Raw genomic sequence first — 16,122 nt, 5'->3', positions numbered from 1 at the left:
TATTCAGCCTCCCCATGGTGCCATAACTCACCTCAATTAAACATCTAACTCCTTATCTTGCTACTCCACGCCTCTATCCTTTATGGCACGTACATCGGCAGTCCAGGTGAAACTGCCTTAAGCCCACCTAGTGTCAGAGTATGTCTTTAAAAAGAAAATAAATAAATAAATAAATAAAGCTCGGAAAACCCAGATCAAGACCCCAAGAGGGCCAGGTCATTTCCCTAAAGTGGCTCCTGGAGAGTCGCCTCATTTCTTCTTAGGCTCGAGACAACACAGCTCCCAGGACTGTCATCGCTGCCCGGCCCTCGGCTCCCTCGGCTCCCTCGGCTCCCTTGGCTCCCGGGGGACCTCTCTAAAGCTCAGCTCCTCCCACGCGTCAGACCCGGCTTCGCTGCCGGTGGAATTTGTCAGTGGAAACTCTTTAGGAAGCGGACACTCCTCCCGAATCGCTACTCATCACCTCGCGAGGCAGTGCCAGGCACCGTTCTCCCGGCTGGGAACCCACACAAACCAGGGTCCCCAAGCGCACTGCCAACACGCACAAACGGCTTCTCTTCCAGGACGCAGAGTGCCAAAGACGCTGGCGAGCTGCGCCAACCCGTCGTCCTCCCTCCCCTTCTTAGACGTGCCTAGGCGAGCTCCGCACCGGCACCCTGTGCGTCCGCCAGCGGCCTCGGTGCAACTGTGGGGCAGTTCTAGAAAGGCCGCCGGCGGGGAGGGGAGGAGGGGAGGGGAGGGGAGGGCGCAGCGCTGAGCTGAGCTGGCGAGGACACCGGCTCGGCACCTCCCTCGGACACCCCGGCGGCGCCAGGCTCCGGCCCCACCGCGGCGACGGCCGGGGCAGGCCGGGCGGCAGCCGAGAGCGCCTCGGGCGGCCCGGCCCGGGGGCGCGCGGCTTCCCAGGGGCCCGCGCCGCGCGCCCCTCCCCTCCGCTCCCCGCACGGCCTCCCCCGCCCCTCCCCACCCGGCTCCCTCAAGTCTCCACGAACGGAAATGGGAGTCACAGCGCCGGGGACCAGCGGAAACAAAACACAGAGGCGGCCGCGGGGGGGCCGCTGCGGGTGAGGAGGCCCCGGAACGAGGCCGGCCCGCGCGGGCCCGCGCTCCCTTCCACCCCCGCGGCCGCACTCACCCGCTCCGGAATCCGCCCCGTCGCCCCCACCCGCGCTCCAGAGCCGGCTGAGAACAGCAGGGGCGCGGGCTCCACGCGCAGCGTCTCCCTGAGTGAGACCCGCGGCTCCCGCGACCCGAAGTGTGAGGCCCCTGGGCCCTTCCCGCGGAATCGGCGCTGAGAAACTCCAACCCCCCTCCCGCCTCCCAGGCACCCCCGGGTCCGGGACTACAACTCCCAGCAGGTTGCGCGAAGCGAACGCCTGAGGCAACGGAGGCTCGCGAGGCACAAGAGAGCCCAACGCCCCCACTCCGCTTTGTTTTACACTCTCACTTTCGGGGCATACTAATTCCTAAAGCCTCAACAACCCCAAAGAACAGGATGCTGAGTTGGGTCTGGGAGGATTTTTAACTAGGGAACAGGCCGATCAAAGTGCGCATGCGTGCAAAAGAAGGCTTCCAGGAGGTAAAAGACAGCAGGTCAAATTAGGCGAAGGAAAGATGGCGGAGGCTTCGCCGAGGGACCCGGAAGCACTTACCCTCCACTTCCTCCTCCTGTTTGGCTTCTGTCTCACCTAGAGCCGTCCGGTCGCAGACCGCCTCCGAGACGTTTCCTGTCCGGTGAGTGTCGACCGACTGAAACGGCGGCCCATAATGCATAGCGATGGCGGGTAGGCGGGTGGGGGCGGAGCCAGGGCCGGAAGTAGAACGGTGGCGGCCGTGGAGACTCCGGCGGCTCGGCGCGGAGTGCAAGGTGACTGGGGGGGGGTGGCTCGACCGGCTTGGCCTCTCGGGACTCGGATTCTGGGTTTCTTGCCGCGGCCTGGGCTGTCCGGTGCCGCCGTCCGTCCGGAGACGGGAGCAGCCCTGTGCCCCGGGCACCTTCACCGCCCGGCCCGGGGTCGCTGTTGACCTCGCCGCGTTTGGGCCGTGAAGTGTGCGGCTGACTCCGTATTCAGGCCCGGGGTTCCCTGCTCTGAGGGCGAAGCGGGGCGGCCCGGGGGGCAGGGAGGGAGGGAGGCAGGGAGGGAGGGAGGGGGGCCTGGGCCCGCGGCCCCGCTGCGGCCGCCCAAGGTCATTCCCTCAGGGAGGTCTGCAGCCCGGGCCTGCCTTGGGGCGCGCGGGACCGTCTGCCCCACTGTTGAAAGCAGAATGTGCCCCGTAAGAGGGAGGCGGCTGATGGTGATGGTGATCTTTAACAGTTTGCACCCCGCCTGCAAAGACTGATAGTGGGGATCCCCGGGCGGCTCGGCGGCTCAGCGCCTGCCTTTGCCCCGGGGCGTGATCCTGCAGGGAGCCTGCTCCTCCCTCGGCCTGTGTCTCTGCCTCTCTCTCTCTCTCTCTCTCTCTCTCTCTCTGCGTGTCTCTCATGAATAAATAAATGCAATCTTAAAAAAAAAATACGGATAGTGCTAAAACGTGGTCAGGCGGCTTTGCTTTGCACGCCCCCTGTCCAGCACGGTCGTCCGTCTCAACCCCAAGAAACGAGATGCCGACTGGGGGCGAAGGGGGTGCTTGAGTAGGGGTGAGGCCAGAGGTCGCAGGCGGGACCAAACAAGGCTGCCAGGAGGGAGAAAGAGAGCGGGTCGGTTAGGCGGGTTGTGGGTGGACCTTAGGGGTGTGCGCGGAAGAGGCGGGGGAGGGACTAACCCGTGGCCAGCCCAGCCCCTCTTTTCTGTGCGCGTCTCTCCGCCTTCCTGCTGCTGCCTGCCCCAGCCTGTGTCCCATCCTGTCACCTGTCACCGGTTCCCGCGGCACCCCATAGCGCCCGAGTAGAGAATCTATCCGACCCGGTATTTCACGCCCAGTAAAAATAGTGAGATCGCGCGCTCATTATTTTTCTAGACAGGTTGAGCTTGAGGGCCCCATAGGACCTCTGAAGGGAAGAGGCCTGTGGAATGTGTGGGCTTGGGGTTCAGGAAGAAGATGAAAGTTAGAGTTGTGATTTGGGAATCTTGAATACTTAAAAGAGGGTGATAGAGGGGCGCTGGGCGGCTCCGTCCGTGGAGCCCGCAACTCTTTATTCCCGGTGGTGATCAAGCCCCCGTGTTGGGTGTAGAGCTTACTTTAAAAACAAAAAACAGGGCAGCCCTGGTGGCTCAGCGGTTTAGTGCCTGCCTTCAGCCCAGGGCGGGATCCTGGAAACCCAGGATCGAGTCCCACATCGGGCTCCCTGCATGGAGCCTGCTTCTCCCTCTGCCTGTGTCTCTGCCTCTCTCTCTCTCTGTCTCTCTCTGTCTCTCATGAATAAATAAATAAAAATCTTAAAAAAAAAAAAAAAACTTAGATGATAGAAAATGAAAATGGGTTTTACGTAGTAGAAACAACACAATTTTTGCCACAGTCGGCGCAAATTAACTGGGAATATATAGGCAGTGTAAATAGCTTTCTTTAGACTTAGTTTTATTATCTATAAAGGAGGGATACGAACACTGTCCTCTAATTCTTAACAGTATTACCCTAGCGGTACACGGAGAGAACATGTATGGAAGTACTTTGCAGAGTATTCCGGGCTGAACAAATGTTTGGTGGCCTTCTTGCTGAATGTTCAGCACGTCCTTAAGTTGCCAGAAGGGAAGATACACGTTGAGTTGCACTATTTTTAAAATGGGTCTGCGTGTCTGGTCAGATTCTACTGTGCACCCTTGGGCCACATACTTCATTTCTAAGCCTTATTTTCTGTGTATGTAAAATGGGAATCATAATAAGTAGATTATTTGTTGTTTGCTTCGAGGCTTCTCGAGTCTTTTTCTCTGATAGAGTGTAAAAGTGACATACGGTGAATTCTTTAATTTTTTTCAGAGTGTGCTTTCATCCTGGCAGGTGAAGAGTATTTTGTTTATTATGGGAGTTCTTTTGGTAGGTTTCCTTTTTTTCCCCCAAATTTTTATTTAAGTCCTAGTTAGCGAACATATAGTGCAATACCGGTTTCAGGAATAGTATTCAGCGATTCATCATTTACATATAACACCATGTTCATCATAACAAGTGCCCTCCTTAATCCCCATCACCCATCTAGCCCATGCCCCACCTCCCTCCATCAGCCCTTGGTTTGTTCTCTTCTTTTGGTGATCTTCATGTGCCATTCCAGGGCTTCTCAACCTTAGCACTATTGACGTTTTGGACCAGAGAATTCTTTTTCATGGGGAGGCTGTTTGTGATTGTTAAGGGTTGTTTAGCAACATCCCTGGCCAGTCACACCCAAGCCACAACAACCAAAAATGTCAGCTATCTCTTGGGGGGTACTGTCACCCCTACTCAGGAACCACTGTGTTACTACCCTACAGTCTTCTAACTTAGTGCTTCTTAAACTCTTAGTGGTAGAGGACCATTTTTACCCCCCAACCTTTGCAGCGACTTTGGAAGAATACAATGAAAATGAGGTACTGGAAAAATTAGGTGAAAGATGGTACAGGGAAGACACACAAAATACAGACTGACTTATTATTCAAGAAATATATGTTACTCTGTCAAATTGCTATAAAAGTTTCTAAGTCCTTATTTCAATTGTATTACTATAGACCAGTAAGAATTTGTATACTACTGTTGGTCCACAGACCACACTTTGAGCACTTAATAGCAGTCCAGTGTTAGGATGACAATGGTTATTGTTATTAATAGGTAGTTTTGGGACACTGTGGGAGTCATGTTAGCGTGCCAGGTTTTCACTTTAATGTTCAGAAATTTTACCAAGCTATACTGAGGTGTGAATCTTTTATCTCCATTCCAACATAGGGTTGAATAAACCCTGTTTGACAGAGGCCACCTTTCTTAATCTGAGGGAAATTTCTTCTAATTATTTATGGCTTCCTTGTCTATTACTTTTTTTGGGAATTCTTGTTTCCATGTTTGTTTGTTTTTTTTTCATCTGATAGCTGAAATCACCCGTTTTATCCACTAAAATGTGTTAGTTAGAAGATCACTGTATTTTAGTTTCTGAAAGTAAGGACTTGGAAGTCTTTAAATCCTTTTTTTTTTTTTTCACTCTTTTATTGATTAGGTTGTACTGCTTGATTTTTCTCTTTCGTTGGTGGGCTCTGTTAGGCTGGTTCTTTTATGGTTGAGTTTTGTAGCAATTAGTGGAGTTAAAGCCCCACTATATGAAATATATAGAGATATTTGGCAGTTACATGTTTTAAAGTATATTAACATGCTGGTGCTTGTTTTCGGTAACAGAATCACCATGATTCTTCAGAGGCTCTTCAGGTTCTCCTCTCTCATTCGATCTGCAGTCTCAGTCCATTTGAGGAGAAACATTGGTGTTACAGCAGTGGCATTTAACAAGGAACTTGATCCTGTACAGAAACTCTTCGTGGACAAGATTAGAGAATATAGAACTAAACGCCAGTAAGTGGTAGATAATCAATCATGGTGTAAATATAAATATCCAAAGTATTAAATTTTGAGATTGGGGGAAAAAATTGGTGTTTGAGAGTGTCTAAGATCTTCACTGAGGTGATCCCTGACATACAGGTTCATTAGAGAATATAAAGATCTTGATTCTTCTTTTAAGTTCCATTTTTTTTTTTCCTTTTATGGGTTGCAAGGGAGAATTCTGTTAAATCTATTGTCATTTTAGATATATCATTATTATAATGTCATTTATTATAAACTAGAGTCAATTCTTAGAAGTACATGGGATCTTGAAATCATTTAGCAACTATATTTGAGAAAACTAAGTCCCTTAGACATTAATTAGCCTCAGGTCATAAAACTAATTGGAGGAAAAATATATTATCAAAATATTCTAATTCTCAAAAAAAAAAATTCTAATTCTCAATTTAGTGACCTTTCTATTACATCATGATTTGGGAGTAATGTATGAACACAGCATTTTTTTCTTTACTGCTATTTCCATAGTTATATATTTCTAGGAATATCAGAAGACAAAAGACTCTGAAATGGCATAAAGCAAATCCAGGATGATTATAGAACCACACCGTTTTGGAGATGAGTGATGACGACCTTAGCCATCAAATTCAACCCCCAAATTTTAGGAAAAGTGACATACATCAGTTCAGTGTTCTGTTTTATTTAGCTGTCTAGCATGTTCAAAGCACTGGGCTATTAAACTGTGTTGGGCCACAGAAAGAAGCCATATTGCATTTCCATAATCTTGAAATCTGATAAGGGTAGAAAGCTTGTAGGCACGTATAAAGTAGTATATAAGGTAAAACGGGTTAGATGCTAAGGTAGTGACATAGTTAATGTTGGGGAGTTCACAGGAAAGAATGCTCCTTTCTAGCTGGAGGCATTTTGGAAGAGGCAAAGGCAGCTTGTAAGAGTGATTGTTTTGTCGTGGCTTTGAAGGCACTGTTTAGTCCTTTATCCATTTTGAGAATATGGATAGCTCTGGATCATCCTCAGTTTAAAAAAGGTGAACAATTTGCTCAGATGATTTTCAAGCTTATAGCTTGAAAGGTTCCTCAAACCCATGGAAAGCCATTGGTAGATATCTACATCTAGGGGTCTCCCCCAGGTTATGAACAACCGGTGTGAAGGTTGGACAGATAAATGGGAGTGGGAGGACGATATCTTTTAGGAAGAAAGAATGAAGTGAGCTAAGGCATGAAAACTAGAAACCACAAAGTATCTTTGGGAAAATGTGTAATGCCGTTTCCCAGGAAGTTGGATATATACGAGGAGTGTAAGGAGCAGTAGCAATAGGAATGGGGTTGAAATGAGGGGATTATGAGGCTTTGATTATACGATAGGCATTTATAATGAATTAAAGGTTTTTGAGCAGTATGGTGGAGCGGAACAAGATTATTCTATTAGGATGATAATTTTAATCACAGAGTATTAGAAAAATTGGAATGTGCAGAAAAGGAAGACAGACATGATGGAAAATGTAATAATCCAAGCACTGGTTGATAAGGATCTTGGCTTTATAGCAGTGGGAATATAAAAGTGATAGTCAAGGCATTGAGAGACTGAGAACTGATCTTGGTTATCTGGTGGAGAGGCAGAGGAGAGGGAACAATTAAAGAACTCTGAGACTTTGAGTCTGAGCAACTGACAAAAGTTTTTGTCCTTGTCAGAACTAAGGAGGAAGAGAACAAAGGGATTAAAACGAAGACATTGTTATAAAATTCTGCCAACAATCTTAACAGATCTTATCTCCATTTTTTATATGAGAAAAGCAAGGCTAAAAGTTTACAATTTGTCTAAAATCATACAGTTTAGTAACATGTGCAGCACTGGTTGGGGGATTTGAGTGTTTCCTGTCCAGAGGTTTTGTAGTATCTTAGTGTTGATGCTGTTCGTACTTTATCCAATAAATTAATCCAGAGGTGTACTCTATTTTTTTTTTTTTTTTCAAAGTAAGCTTTATACCCAATGTGGGGCTCGAACTCAGAATTGCATGCTCTACCCACTGAGCCAGCCAGGCGCCCCTGAGGTGATCCCTGGCTGGTTTAATTTAAAGCTTTAAGATTAAACTCTTAGTCTAAAGAGTTCATTCATTTGTGCAAACTGTGTGGAAAAATGTTCTGCACATGAATTCTGGCCTGGAGTGCTGCTTTGACGCTAGCACTATGAACTTGGGCAGGCTATTTAACCTCTATACCTTATTCATATGTAAAATGGGTATGATAATAGCAGTATTTCAAAAGATGTTGTAAAAATTAAGTGATTCAATAAATTAGCATGCATAGTATTTTTTAAGTGCAATAAACAAGTATCCTTTGAGTGTCTACTTTGTCCTGGTCACCATGCTATCATTAAAAAAAAAAAAAAAAAAAGATTAATAAGAGTACACATTACAGTTATAACAGCCATCATCTATCAGTAACCAGTATAGTAGTGAGACTGGCTAGATTCTCTCAAAGCAGTTCCTAAGACCTGTGGCTCCCAGAGCTGGAAGACCATCATTAAGGTATCTGGTGGAAGGTTCTATCTTGGCCTGTACTGTCTTATTTCATTGGCCATTATCCACATGTGACTATTGAAATCTAATTAATTATAGCTAAGTATAAATAAAAATTCAATTCCTCAGTCCCTTAGTCACATTTCTGGGGCTCACTAGCCAGATTTTTCTAGTAGCTACCTAATGAGACAGCATAGATGTAGAGCATGTCTGTCATTACAGAAGGTTCTATTCCATGTGCTGATCTAGAAGAAAATTGGGTCCATGACAACCAACATCATTAATACGTTCTTAAAGTAGAGCTGTCTCTATTTTTTTTTGTGGAAATTCTGTAACATATATAAGGCCCTATGCTTTTAATAGGCATATGTGAAAATATTATTACCCATTTAATGGAATTCTCACTTATAAAGTTTGTTTATTGCTCATTGGTAGGTGGACAGTGACATGACAAACACAGAATTTATGCAAAGAATTAATTACATCTAATTGGCCCCACTGCTGGTCCATAATGCTATATTTATCTTCCCAAATTCTAGTTTTGTCACTTTATTGCTTAGCAAATACGATACAAACTCCCAGACTTAACACTCCAGGTCTCCCATGACCTGGGTCCTGCTGGCTTTTCCATCTAGATAGATGTCTTGTTCTTCTCCACATAAGCCAGTTCTTTATTACCTCCCTCCATATCTTTGCTTTCTCAGTCTTAGAATGTAGGAAATTAAAATCTGACCCAAATGCATGATGTGTCTCAAATGCCACCTTTTTAAAATGAAATTTTTCCCAGTTAACTCAGCAAAAGTGCGCTCTCCTCAGCTTGAGTAGCTGTTTGGTGAACCATGTCTTTCAAGCCTATCAATAACTTATAGCATAAATGTTTCTAGACATTTTTTTTTCTAAATAGCAAATTTCTGAGGATAGGAAATATTTTCTTCTTTGGTAGACCTGTATTATAAGAGACTTAAAGTTATTAAAAGACCTTTTAGAAGCCATTTAGTGGTGGCTGATTTAAATTCGGTATTAGAAATAAGTAACACATCACTGTGTCACTTCACTATGTGCCAGTCACTATGTTTAGTGGTACATGTGCATTTTCTCTGTAATTCTTATAATGCCATCGTTAGGTAGGACCTTTAGTTTTAGATGTGAAAACTAAAGTTTAGAGTGCTTCATGCCTTGCTGTGGTTTAGCAGTTTTAATAAATTGTAGAGCACACATTTCAAACAGAAGCAGTGATTGACTCCAAGAGCCGTGGACTTAGCCATTTTATCTTACCGCAACTTAGACCTCAAGAGATTCTGACTTAATAAACATTTGATACTACAAATCTTGAAAGTTAGAAGTTCATTTGAAGTTGCCCCTTTTATGTGGAACCTCATCATAATAAAAGTTTGAATTGAAATTCAAACAAATACTTTTTTCATAAAGAATATTTTTCCATGTGAATACTTTTGAAAGATCTATTGAAACTTGATGCTGAAAAGTAATTTTGGTTTTATAAATTGGTGTGTGAGTTTTTACCTGGCTGATTTACACAACAGGACATCTGGAGGACCTGTTGATACTGGCCCAGAGTACCAGCAAGACCTGGAGAAGGAGCTTTTTAAGCTTAAGCAAATGTATGGTAAAGCAGACATGAATACGTTCCCTGACTTCAAATTTGAAGGTAAGTGTCTAATCATGGATTCATTCTTGTGGGAGATTGTTTTAAGTTGAGCATATTTATACTTTACAATTGAATTCTTCAGAGGATTAAATGACAATCACATGTAAATTTATTAGGGCAATGATGTTTGCGTGTGAGGCTCTGACATAAATAAATGATTGCCGTTGGCATGGGAGATCACGTAAGAGGTTAAATGGTGGGGATCTGAAATCAAACTCTCTGATCTTGGATCTTGACAAGATCACCTATGAGGTATGTGATCTTGGGATAGGTAATGGTGACTGTTTTTCATCTGACATTGGAGAGAGTTATATCTTCTTCATGGTTATTGTAATTAAATGACATATGTGAAATCAGTTAATAAAGAGCCTGGTTTATAGTGAGTGCTGAATAAATCTTTAGCAATTGTTATATTCCCATGTAGGTGTTGAAAAACAGTAGATATTCACTAAAGAAAAAAAAAATTACTAGATGAGTTAAATATTGAAGCCTTCTAGATAATGCATTTTATTTCACTATGGCTAAGCTTGAACCTTTTTTCTTCCTTTTCTTAGATCCCAAATTTGAAGTCTTGGACAAACCCCAGTCCTGAAGAAATAATGTAAAATTTATTTGGCAATTTGTCCTAGATTAGTTGTACAACTGGATCAGAATAAACATGTTTCACAACTGTCAAATGTTCAGAGAACTGTCAAATGTTCTTTTAATTCTGGTTCCAAATAAATTATTTGGTGATATTGGGTGTACACTTGAGTGTATTGAATTCTGTGTCTCAGCACCAATTTTAAATCCTCCCATTTGGTTATAATGAATCAGGTGGAGACCTTGCATAAATTGGCTACAACTTGCCCATAACCCACCAGACTGTTCTCAGTGTGCAGGACTACCCTTTAGAGGAGACTTACTGCCTGAGCGGAGCCACCCTGACCTAAGGAATGCTTGCTGCAGAGGGGTGTTATATCTGCTCCCAAAATATGAAGAAATAACTTATAAATATTTTATCATGGCTTTTCCAGGAAACTCAAGTTAGGTTTAAATCTACACAGGAACATCCATTGTATCTCAACTGTCATCTCCTCAAATGTTAGCTGCTTACACCCTAAGAGCCCAGGTCCCCTCTCTTCCCTTGCAGTTTGTGATCAGTCTATTACTGTGCTCCCCAGGCAGAGAAAGGAAAGCTGAGAGCAAATGGGGGTTCTACAAAGGAATCTCCTTTGAAAGAATAAGCTGTATAGTGATGTTTTGCCTCAGTGATGGAAGACCCAACAACAAACACGGAACAGATAGGTGGCATAATAGACACGTCAAAATTTCAGTTCCAGTAGATGGCTCTTAAGGAAATTATTTTTAAGAAGGAAACTAGCTGTGCCTTTTCATGTCTGATAATCTCCGATTTGTATCAATAAATATTGGATCTTAAACTCTTAAAGGTTTTCTTTCTTTTTTTTTCTAATGAAGTCCTTTAACAACCTTCTTTATGAGTTTAGCTCACTTCAAAAGAGAAATAGATTGTTACTGTGGTGTGCAATTCTAACCAAAGCCAAACCTGCTTGGGAATACCTTTCCTGGGGCACCTGGTTGACTCAGTTGGTTAAGCATCAGCCTTCGGCTCAGGTCATGATCGAGTCCTGGGATCAAGTCCAACACTGGGCTCCCTGCTCAGTGGGAGTCTGCTTCTCCCTCTCCCCTGCTCATTCCCTCTCTCGCTTGCTCGCTCTCAAATAAGTAAATAAAACTTTAAAAAAATTATAAAGGAATACCTTTTCCAAAAGACCTGTAAACACTTCCTAATAATACAGGTGTGACTAAACTAGTAAGGTGTGCAGAATTGGAATTGGAGAGGGTAAAGGAGTAGTAAGTCCTGTTTCTTCCAATGATGCTAAGCAATGATATTCATTTGAACTACTTTTATTTAAATAACTATAGACATTGAAACAATTTGATGTTTGATTATGGCATTATTTAAAGGTAATTGAGGAAGTCTGGTTGCTCAGATCCTATCTCTATCCTCCCCTGAAACAACACCCACCTGTGGCAGGTGAGCTACCTGGTTTAGCTTGCAACTACCAGTCTAGAGAAGGTCCTGACCCTTTTCCGTACACACTTCATCTCCCTTCTTGTTCCCTCACTTCCCCCACTTGGTTTAGTTGAATTTAACCTTTTATAATTTCACACCGACTTTCTCATACACTTGTTTAAAATCTGTCTTGCAACTCTTTGGAGTTTGCTAGAACTTCCCAATCTAGTCATTCATTACATAAACGTAAGGATTCTATTTGTGACTGTAAGAATACTGCATTAAGCACTCTACTCCCATGCCCTACATTCTAGGCCATATATTGCTCACTTTTGACTGTCTTCTCCAGCTGACATCTACGGTGGTGCCTTGAGTCATGGATCTTAAGGTCCTCATCTTTCTCAGAGCCCCTTCTTCCTGGTGAGGCTGCCCCGACTACAACCCTGGCCTTTACCTGCCACTATCAGTTAGTTGGCCAGTGCACTCCTTATCCTTGGAAATGACCTCAACCTTCTAGGTTTTAGTGTTAAAAATAGCTTTTTTCTCCCATGCCTGGTGTTACCGGTTGAATTCTGTTCCGCTTAAAATTCACTTGTTGAAATCCTAACCCCCAGAACCTTACAATCTTGTATTTGGAGATAGGACTTTTTTTCTTTTTCTTTTTTTTTTTTTTAATTCAATTTGCCAACATAGAGTACAGCATTCGTTTCAGGTGTAGTGTTCAATAATTCATCAGTTGGGTATAACACGCAGTACTCATCACATCACATTTCCTCCTTAATGCCCATCACCCAGTTACCCCTTCCCCCCTACCCTATTCCACCACCAGCAACCCTCAGTTTGTTTCCCAGAGTTAAGAGTCTCTCATGGTTTGTCTTCCTCTCTGATTTTTGTCCCCTTCAGATAGGACTTTTAAAGAGGATTAAGTTAAAATTAGGCCTTTAGGGTGGGCCTGAATCCAATCTGACTAGCATCCTTATAAGAAGAGAAAATGAGTTGAAGAAGGGTGCAGAGAACTGGAAAAGAGACATAATGTTTGTTACTTATCTAGTGTTACCTTTAATAATAATAATAACCGAAGAGGGCTTCTGTTTCAGGCAATTTTTATTTATTTAAATCCATTTAGTGTAGGATTTTTTGGTTTTGGCTATTACTAGTTCTTGGCTGCCCTTGCTGTAGCAGTCCTGTAAATGCTAGGCTCTCCCTGGTTAGGTGCTGCATGTGTAAGTTCTTGGGGGCAATCAGTGGGCTAAGAGGTCTTCCCATTGTACAGATTATCCCAAATGGAAAGTCCACTCCAACTCCATCTCTTTCCAACTCCCCTCTGTTCCCATCCCAGTGGGACAGTCTTGTTTCAGATGTTTTATCTCAGTAAGACACCAGCAAGAGGCTCAAGGCCCACTACTTTCAATGATGCCTACTTGACCATGGGAAATTCATATATCCTTGCCCTAAGAAATCATGAGAAAATGGGTGCTTCACCATTATCCTGCTGTCTCCCTTAATATCTTTGTCCAACTCCTTCTCCCTGCTCAAATAGCTATTTCCTTCTTGGCAAGCATCTTCAGTTTTTGCAAGTGATTCTCTTTAAAATCCTCTGTACTTGCCTTGGGGGATAGTCAGATGATAGAACACAAAACTTGGACAAATTCATTCTGTCTCACAATTTGGACACTTCATTCTCTCTCTCCCATTCCTCCCCAACCCCAATCTATCCATATACACTTGATAGGAACTTGTGTGGTAGGGTAAAAGGGAGAGGACTGGGGTAATGATTTCAGGGTAGCACCATTATCTTCATAAACATCAAGGGGGGTATTTATACCCAAATCGTTTATGGTTTTCTTTAGAAAGTGGGGTACTTGGTCCTTGGGGCAACAGAAGATATCCCAATCAACATTCTGTTACATGAATATATCATACGTTAATGTATAATACTCTTTCTCATGTCCTTTGCTGTATATTATCCTACAATTTAGAACAATTTTCTTGACCTCAGTAACTTTAGTATGATTTTTGCTAGTTAAATATTTAGAAGGAAGTTGAGTTTGAGATTGAAAAGTTGCATGCTAGGGGCACCTTGAGGAACACAACCACAGATCTTAGGAAACTTCAGTTTTTACACCATCTATTTAGGAAGCACTTACAAGTAGCACATTCACTGTTAAAAACATCATGAAGTAGAGCTTTAAATCAATCCACCTTCAATCTTAGAGAACTTAAACAGATCCTTTGTTGATACAACTATTCACTTATTTGAGAGCATTTTCTTAGTAGAAAGCATAAAAACATACTCTAGAAAGCCTAAAGACATACTCTAGAAAAAAATAGTATTTTTTAAACTTGGGCAAATAAAAATATGGCATGTATTTAAGTCATAAACAAGAGTAAATAGAAAATGTTAAACAAAATTCAACTGAGTAAATGTTAAAGACTTTAGTGGCTTTATTTGACGATTTATGAATCAGGCAGCATCCCGTCTAACAGAAAAGTGCTCTGAAGATCCATATGAAATGACTTGTAGGCAGAAGGGTGTGCGACAAGGTAGTTACAAGCAGAGTGGATTAGCTGTGGCAAGGTCACCTTCCTTTAGGGGACTTGAGCAGGTAACCTCAATTCCAGATTGGCTGGTTTTAGATTCCACATCTGGGAGAGTTTTGAAACTGTAGTTAACTTTGGTATTAAGTTTTGGTTTAGTAATTTGGACTTAGTACAAATGTCTCCATTTTAGAGTATGTCTTTTTTTTTTTTTTTTTTTTGACACTTTATTCACTTAATTTGAGAGAGAGAGCAAGTGAGCATGAGCAGGGAGAGGGACAAGTGCGGGGACAGGCTGAGGGGCAGAGATCTCAAGCAGACTCCCCACTGGGCAGGGAGACTCTATGTGGTGCTCAGTCCCAGGACCCTGGCATCATGACCTGAACTGAAGGCAGACACTTAACTGACTGAGCCAGCCAGGAGCTTTTTTTAACAGTATCAACAAATAAAAATACATAGTCTATTTTGAATTTCCTGACCAGTTATTACTACTGAAAGTGTCCCAAACTCTTACAGAACAAGAAACAAAGAATGGAAAACTAAAACTTAAAACTTGAAAGTTGGAAAACTATTTTAAGATCTTTATAAGAACAGTGTGGAAATGGATGCTTAATAACAAAGGAGTAGAAGAGAGAAACAATTTCTGTCCAGCTTTAATTCATGGAGCAATAACTTGTATCACTTTGCATAATGAATGAACTGGATTATAATAACATTGCAGAATATGATACTTTACTAAAAATCTAAATCTGTAGAGAAATTGTATCAGTGTTTTTTTAGTTGCCTTTTCACAAGCGCTCTTGATTTTTAAAAATTAATTCAACATTTATTAGATACCGACCATATCTGATACTGTTTAATATGTGCATAAGTGTATTATGAACTAAATACCAATAATTGCCATAAAAAAAATCAACCAAGGGCTATGGAGGCTCAGAGAAGAAACTATTCCAGCAAGAGGAATGAGGGAAAGCCTCCTAAGGAAGGTGGAATTTGAGCCATCCCTTAAAGAGTCCATAGAATTTACCTATTTTTTTGGATTGGGAGAATCAGCATTCCAATGGAGGAGAACATTGCTTATTGAGATAAAATGACCCTAGTTAAGTTTGGATGCATAAGGCAACCAAAGTAGAACAGTGGAACATTTGGCTAGATGGGTAGGTTGTGACAATATGACAAGAAGTGTAGGTGGCTAGGAGGGCAGGGAAGACTTTCTTAGCTTTGAACTTCAGGCTAAGGAATTTAGCCCTTGGTAATAAGCTTTGGAAAGGAAAAGAGTGGAAGGTTTTTAGCAAGGGGAAGGGAGAAAAGGGGGAAGAGGGTTGACATTGTTCAGGAGCAAATCTGGCAGTGACTGAGATAGAAGTCGTGACTAAGAGAGAAGCTATTTGAGGGAAGAATGTCCCAGAAGACAAAATAGTAACAAAGGCCTGAAGTGAAAAGGATGAAAGTAGTGACAATCATGGAACATGTAGTGCAGGATGGAGTTGATGAATGAGGGGAGATGGGAGATGGGCAGATTTAGCGATGAGAAGGGTGGGAGTAGGGGACACCTGGGTGGCTCAGTGGTTGAGCATTTGCCTTCAGCTCAGGGCATGATCTCGGGGTCCTGGGATCAAGTCCCACATCGGGCTCACTGCAGGGAGCCTACTTCTCACTCTGCCTATGTCTCTGCCTCTGTGTGTGTCTCTCATGAATAAATAAATAACATCTTAAAAAAAAAAAAAAGGTTGGGAGCAGGAGTGCAGGATTTAAATGTAATCATCATAGTTCCTTTCAGTATTTAAAAAAATAAGATGAGAGGTTTGGGCATCTGTGGTGAGAGTAGATGAGCATGGAAGGGCCCACCTTAGCACTGAGACTGGCTTGTGGGGATAGGGAGGACAGAACAATGTTACTACCTGTGAGCCTAGGGAGAGG

At 43.2% G+C, this 16,122-nt stretch overlaps 2 protein-coding genes across 13 annotated transcripts in view; one reads left to right on the top strand and one right to left on the bottom strand.

The window, feature by feature from the left end:
- GABPA (GA binding protein transcription factor subunit alpha) overlaps positions 1–1,806 on the bottom strand; it is a 35,946-nt gene extending 34,140 nt beyond the window's left edge. For 2 of the 11 annotated variants that reach the window (XM_077878878.1, XM_077878885.1), the window contains exons 1-2: positions 1,136–1,324; positions 32–144 (exon numbers count right to left, since the gene is read on the bottom strand). The gene's annotated coding sequence lies outside the window, so the exon portion shown is untranslated. Of the gene's footprint in view, positions 1–31; positions 145–463; positions 815–1,135; positions 1,325–1,652 lie in introns of those variants that run through there. The other 9 variants (XM_077878874.1, XM_077878880.1, XM_077878876.1 and 6 more) reach the window with 5 other exon arrangements.
- ATP5PF (ATP synthase peripheral stalk subunit F6) lies at positions 1,596–10,384 on the top strand. 2 transcript variants are annotated; one of them, XM_077878888.1, is made up of 4 exons: positions 1,596–1,734; positions 5,290–5,460; positions 9,523–9,647; positions 10,202–10,384. In XM_077878888.1, exons 2-4 carry the CDS (start codon positions 5,297–5,299, stop codon positions 10,237–10,239), a joined length of 327 nt encoding a protein of 108 aa, XP_077735014.1. In that variant the 5' UTR covers positions 1,596–1,734; positions 5,290–5,296; the 3' UTR covers positions 10,240–10,384. The 2 variants fall into 2 exon arrangements, with proteins under 2 accessions (XP_077735014.1, XP_077735013.1); XM_077878887.1 differs by having other exon boundaries at positions 1,727–1,867.
- The last annotated feature ends 5,738 nt before the right edge of the window (positions 10,385–16,122 follow it).

The sequence above is a fragment of the Canis aureus genome, chromosome 30 (assembly GCF_053574225.1).
Source record: "Canis aureus isolate CA01 chromosome 30, VMU_Caureus_v.1.0, whole genome shotgun sequence".
In the NCBI taxonomy this organism is placed as follows: Eukaryota; Metazoa; Chordata; class Mammalia; order Carnivora; family Canidae; genus Canis; species Canis aureus.
This window is presented reverse-complemented; position numbering and strand designations above follow the sequence as displayed.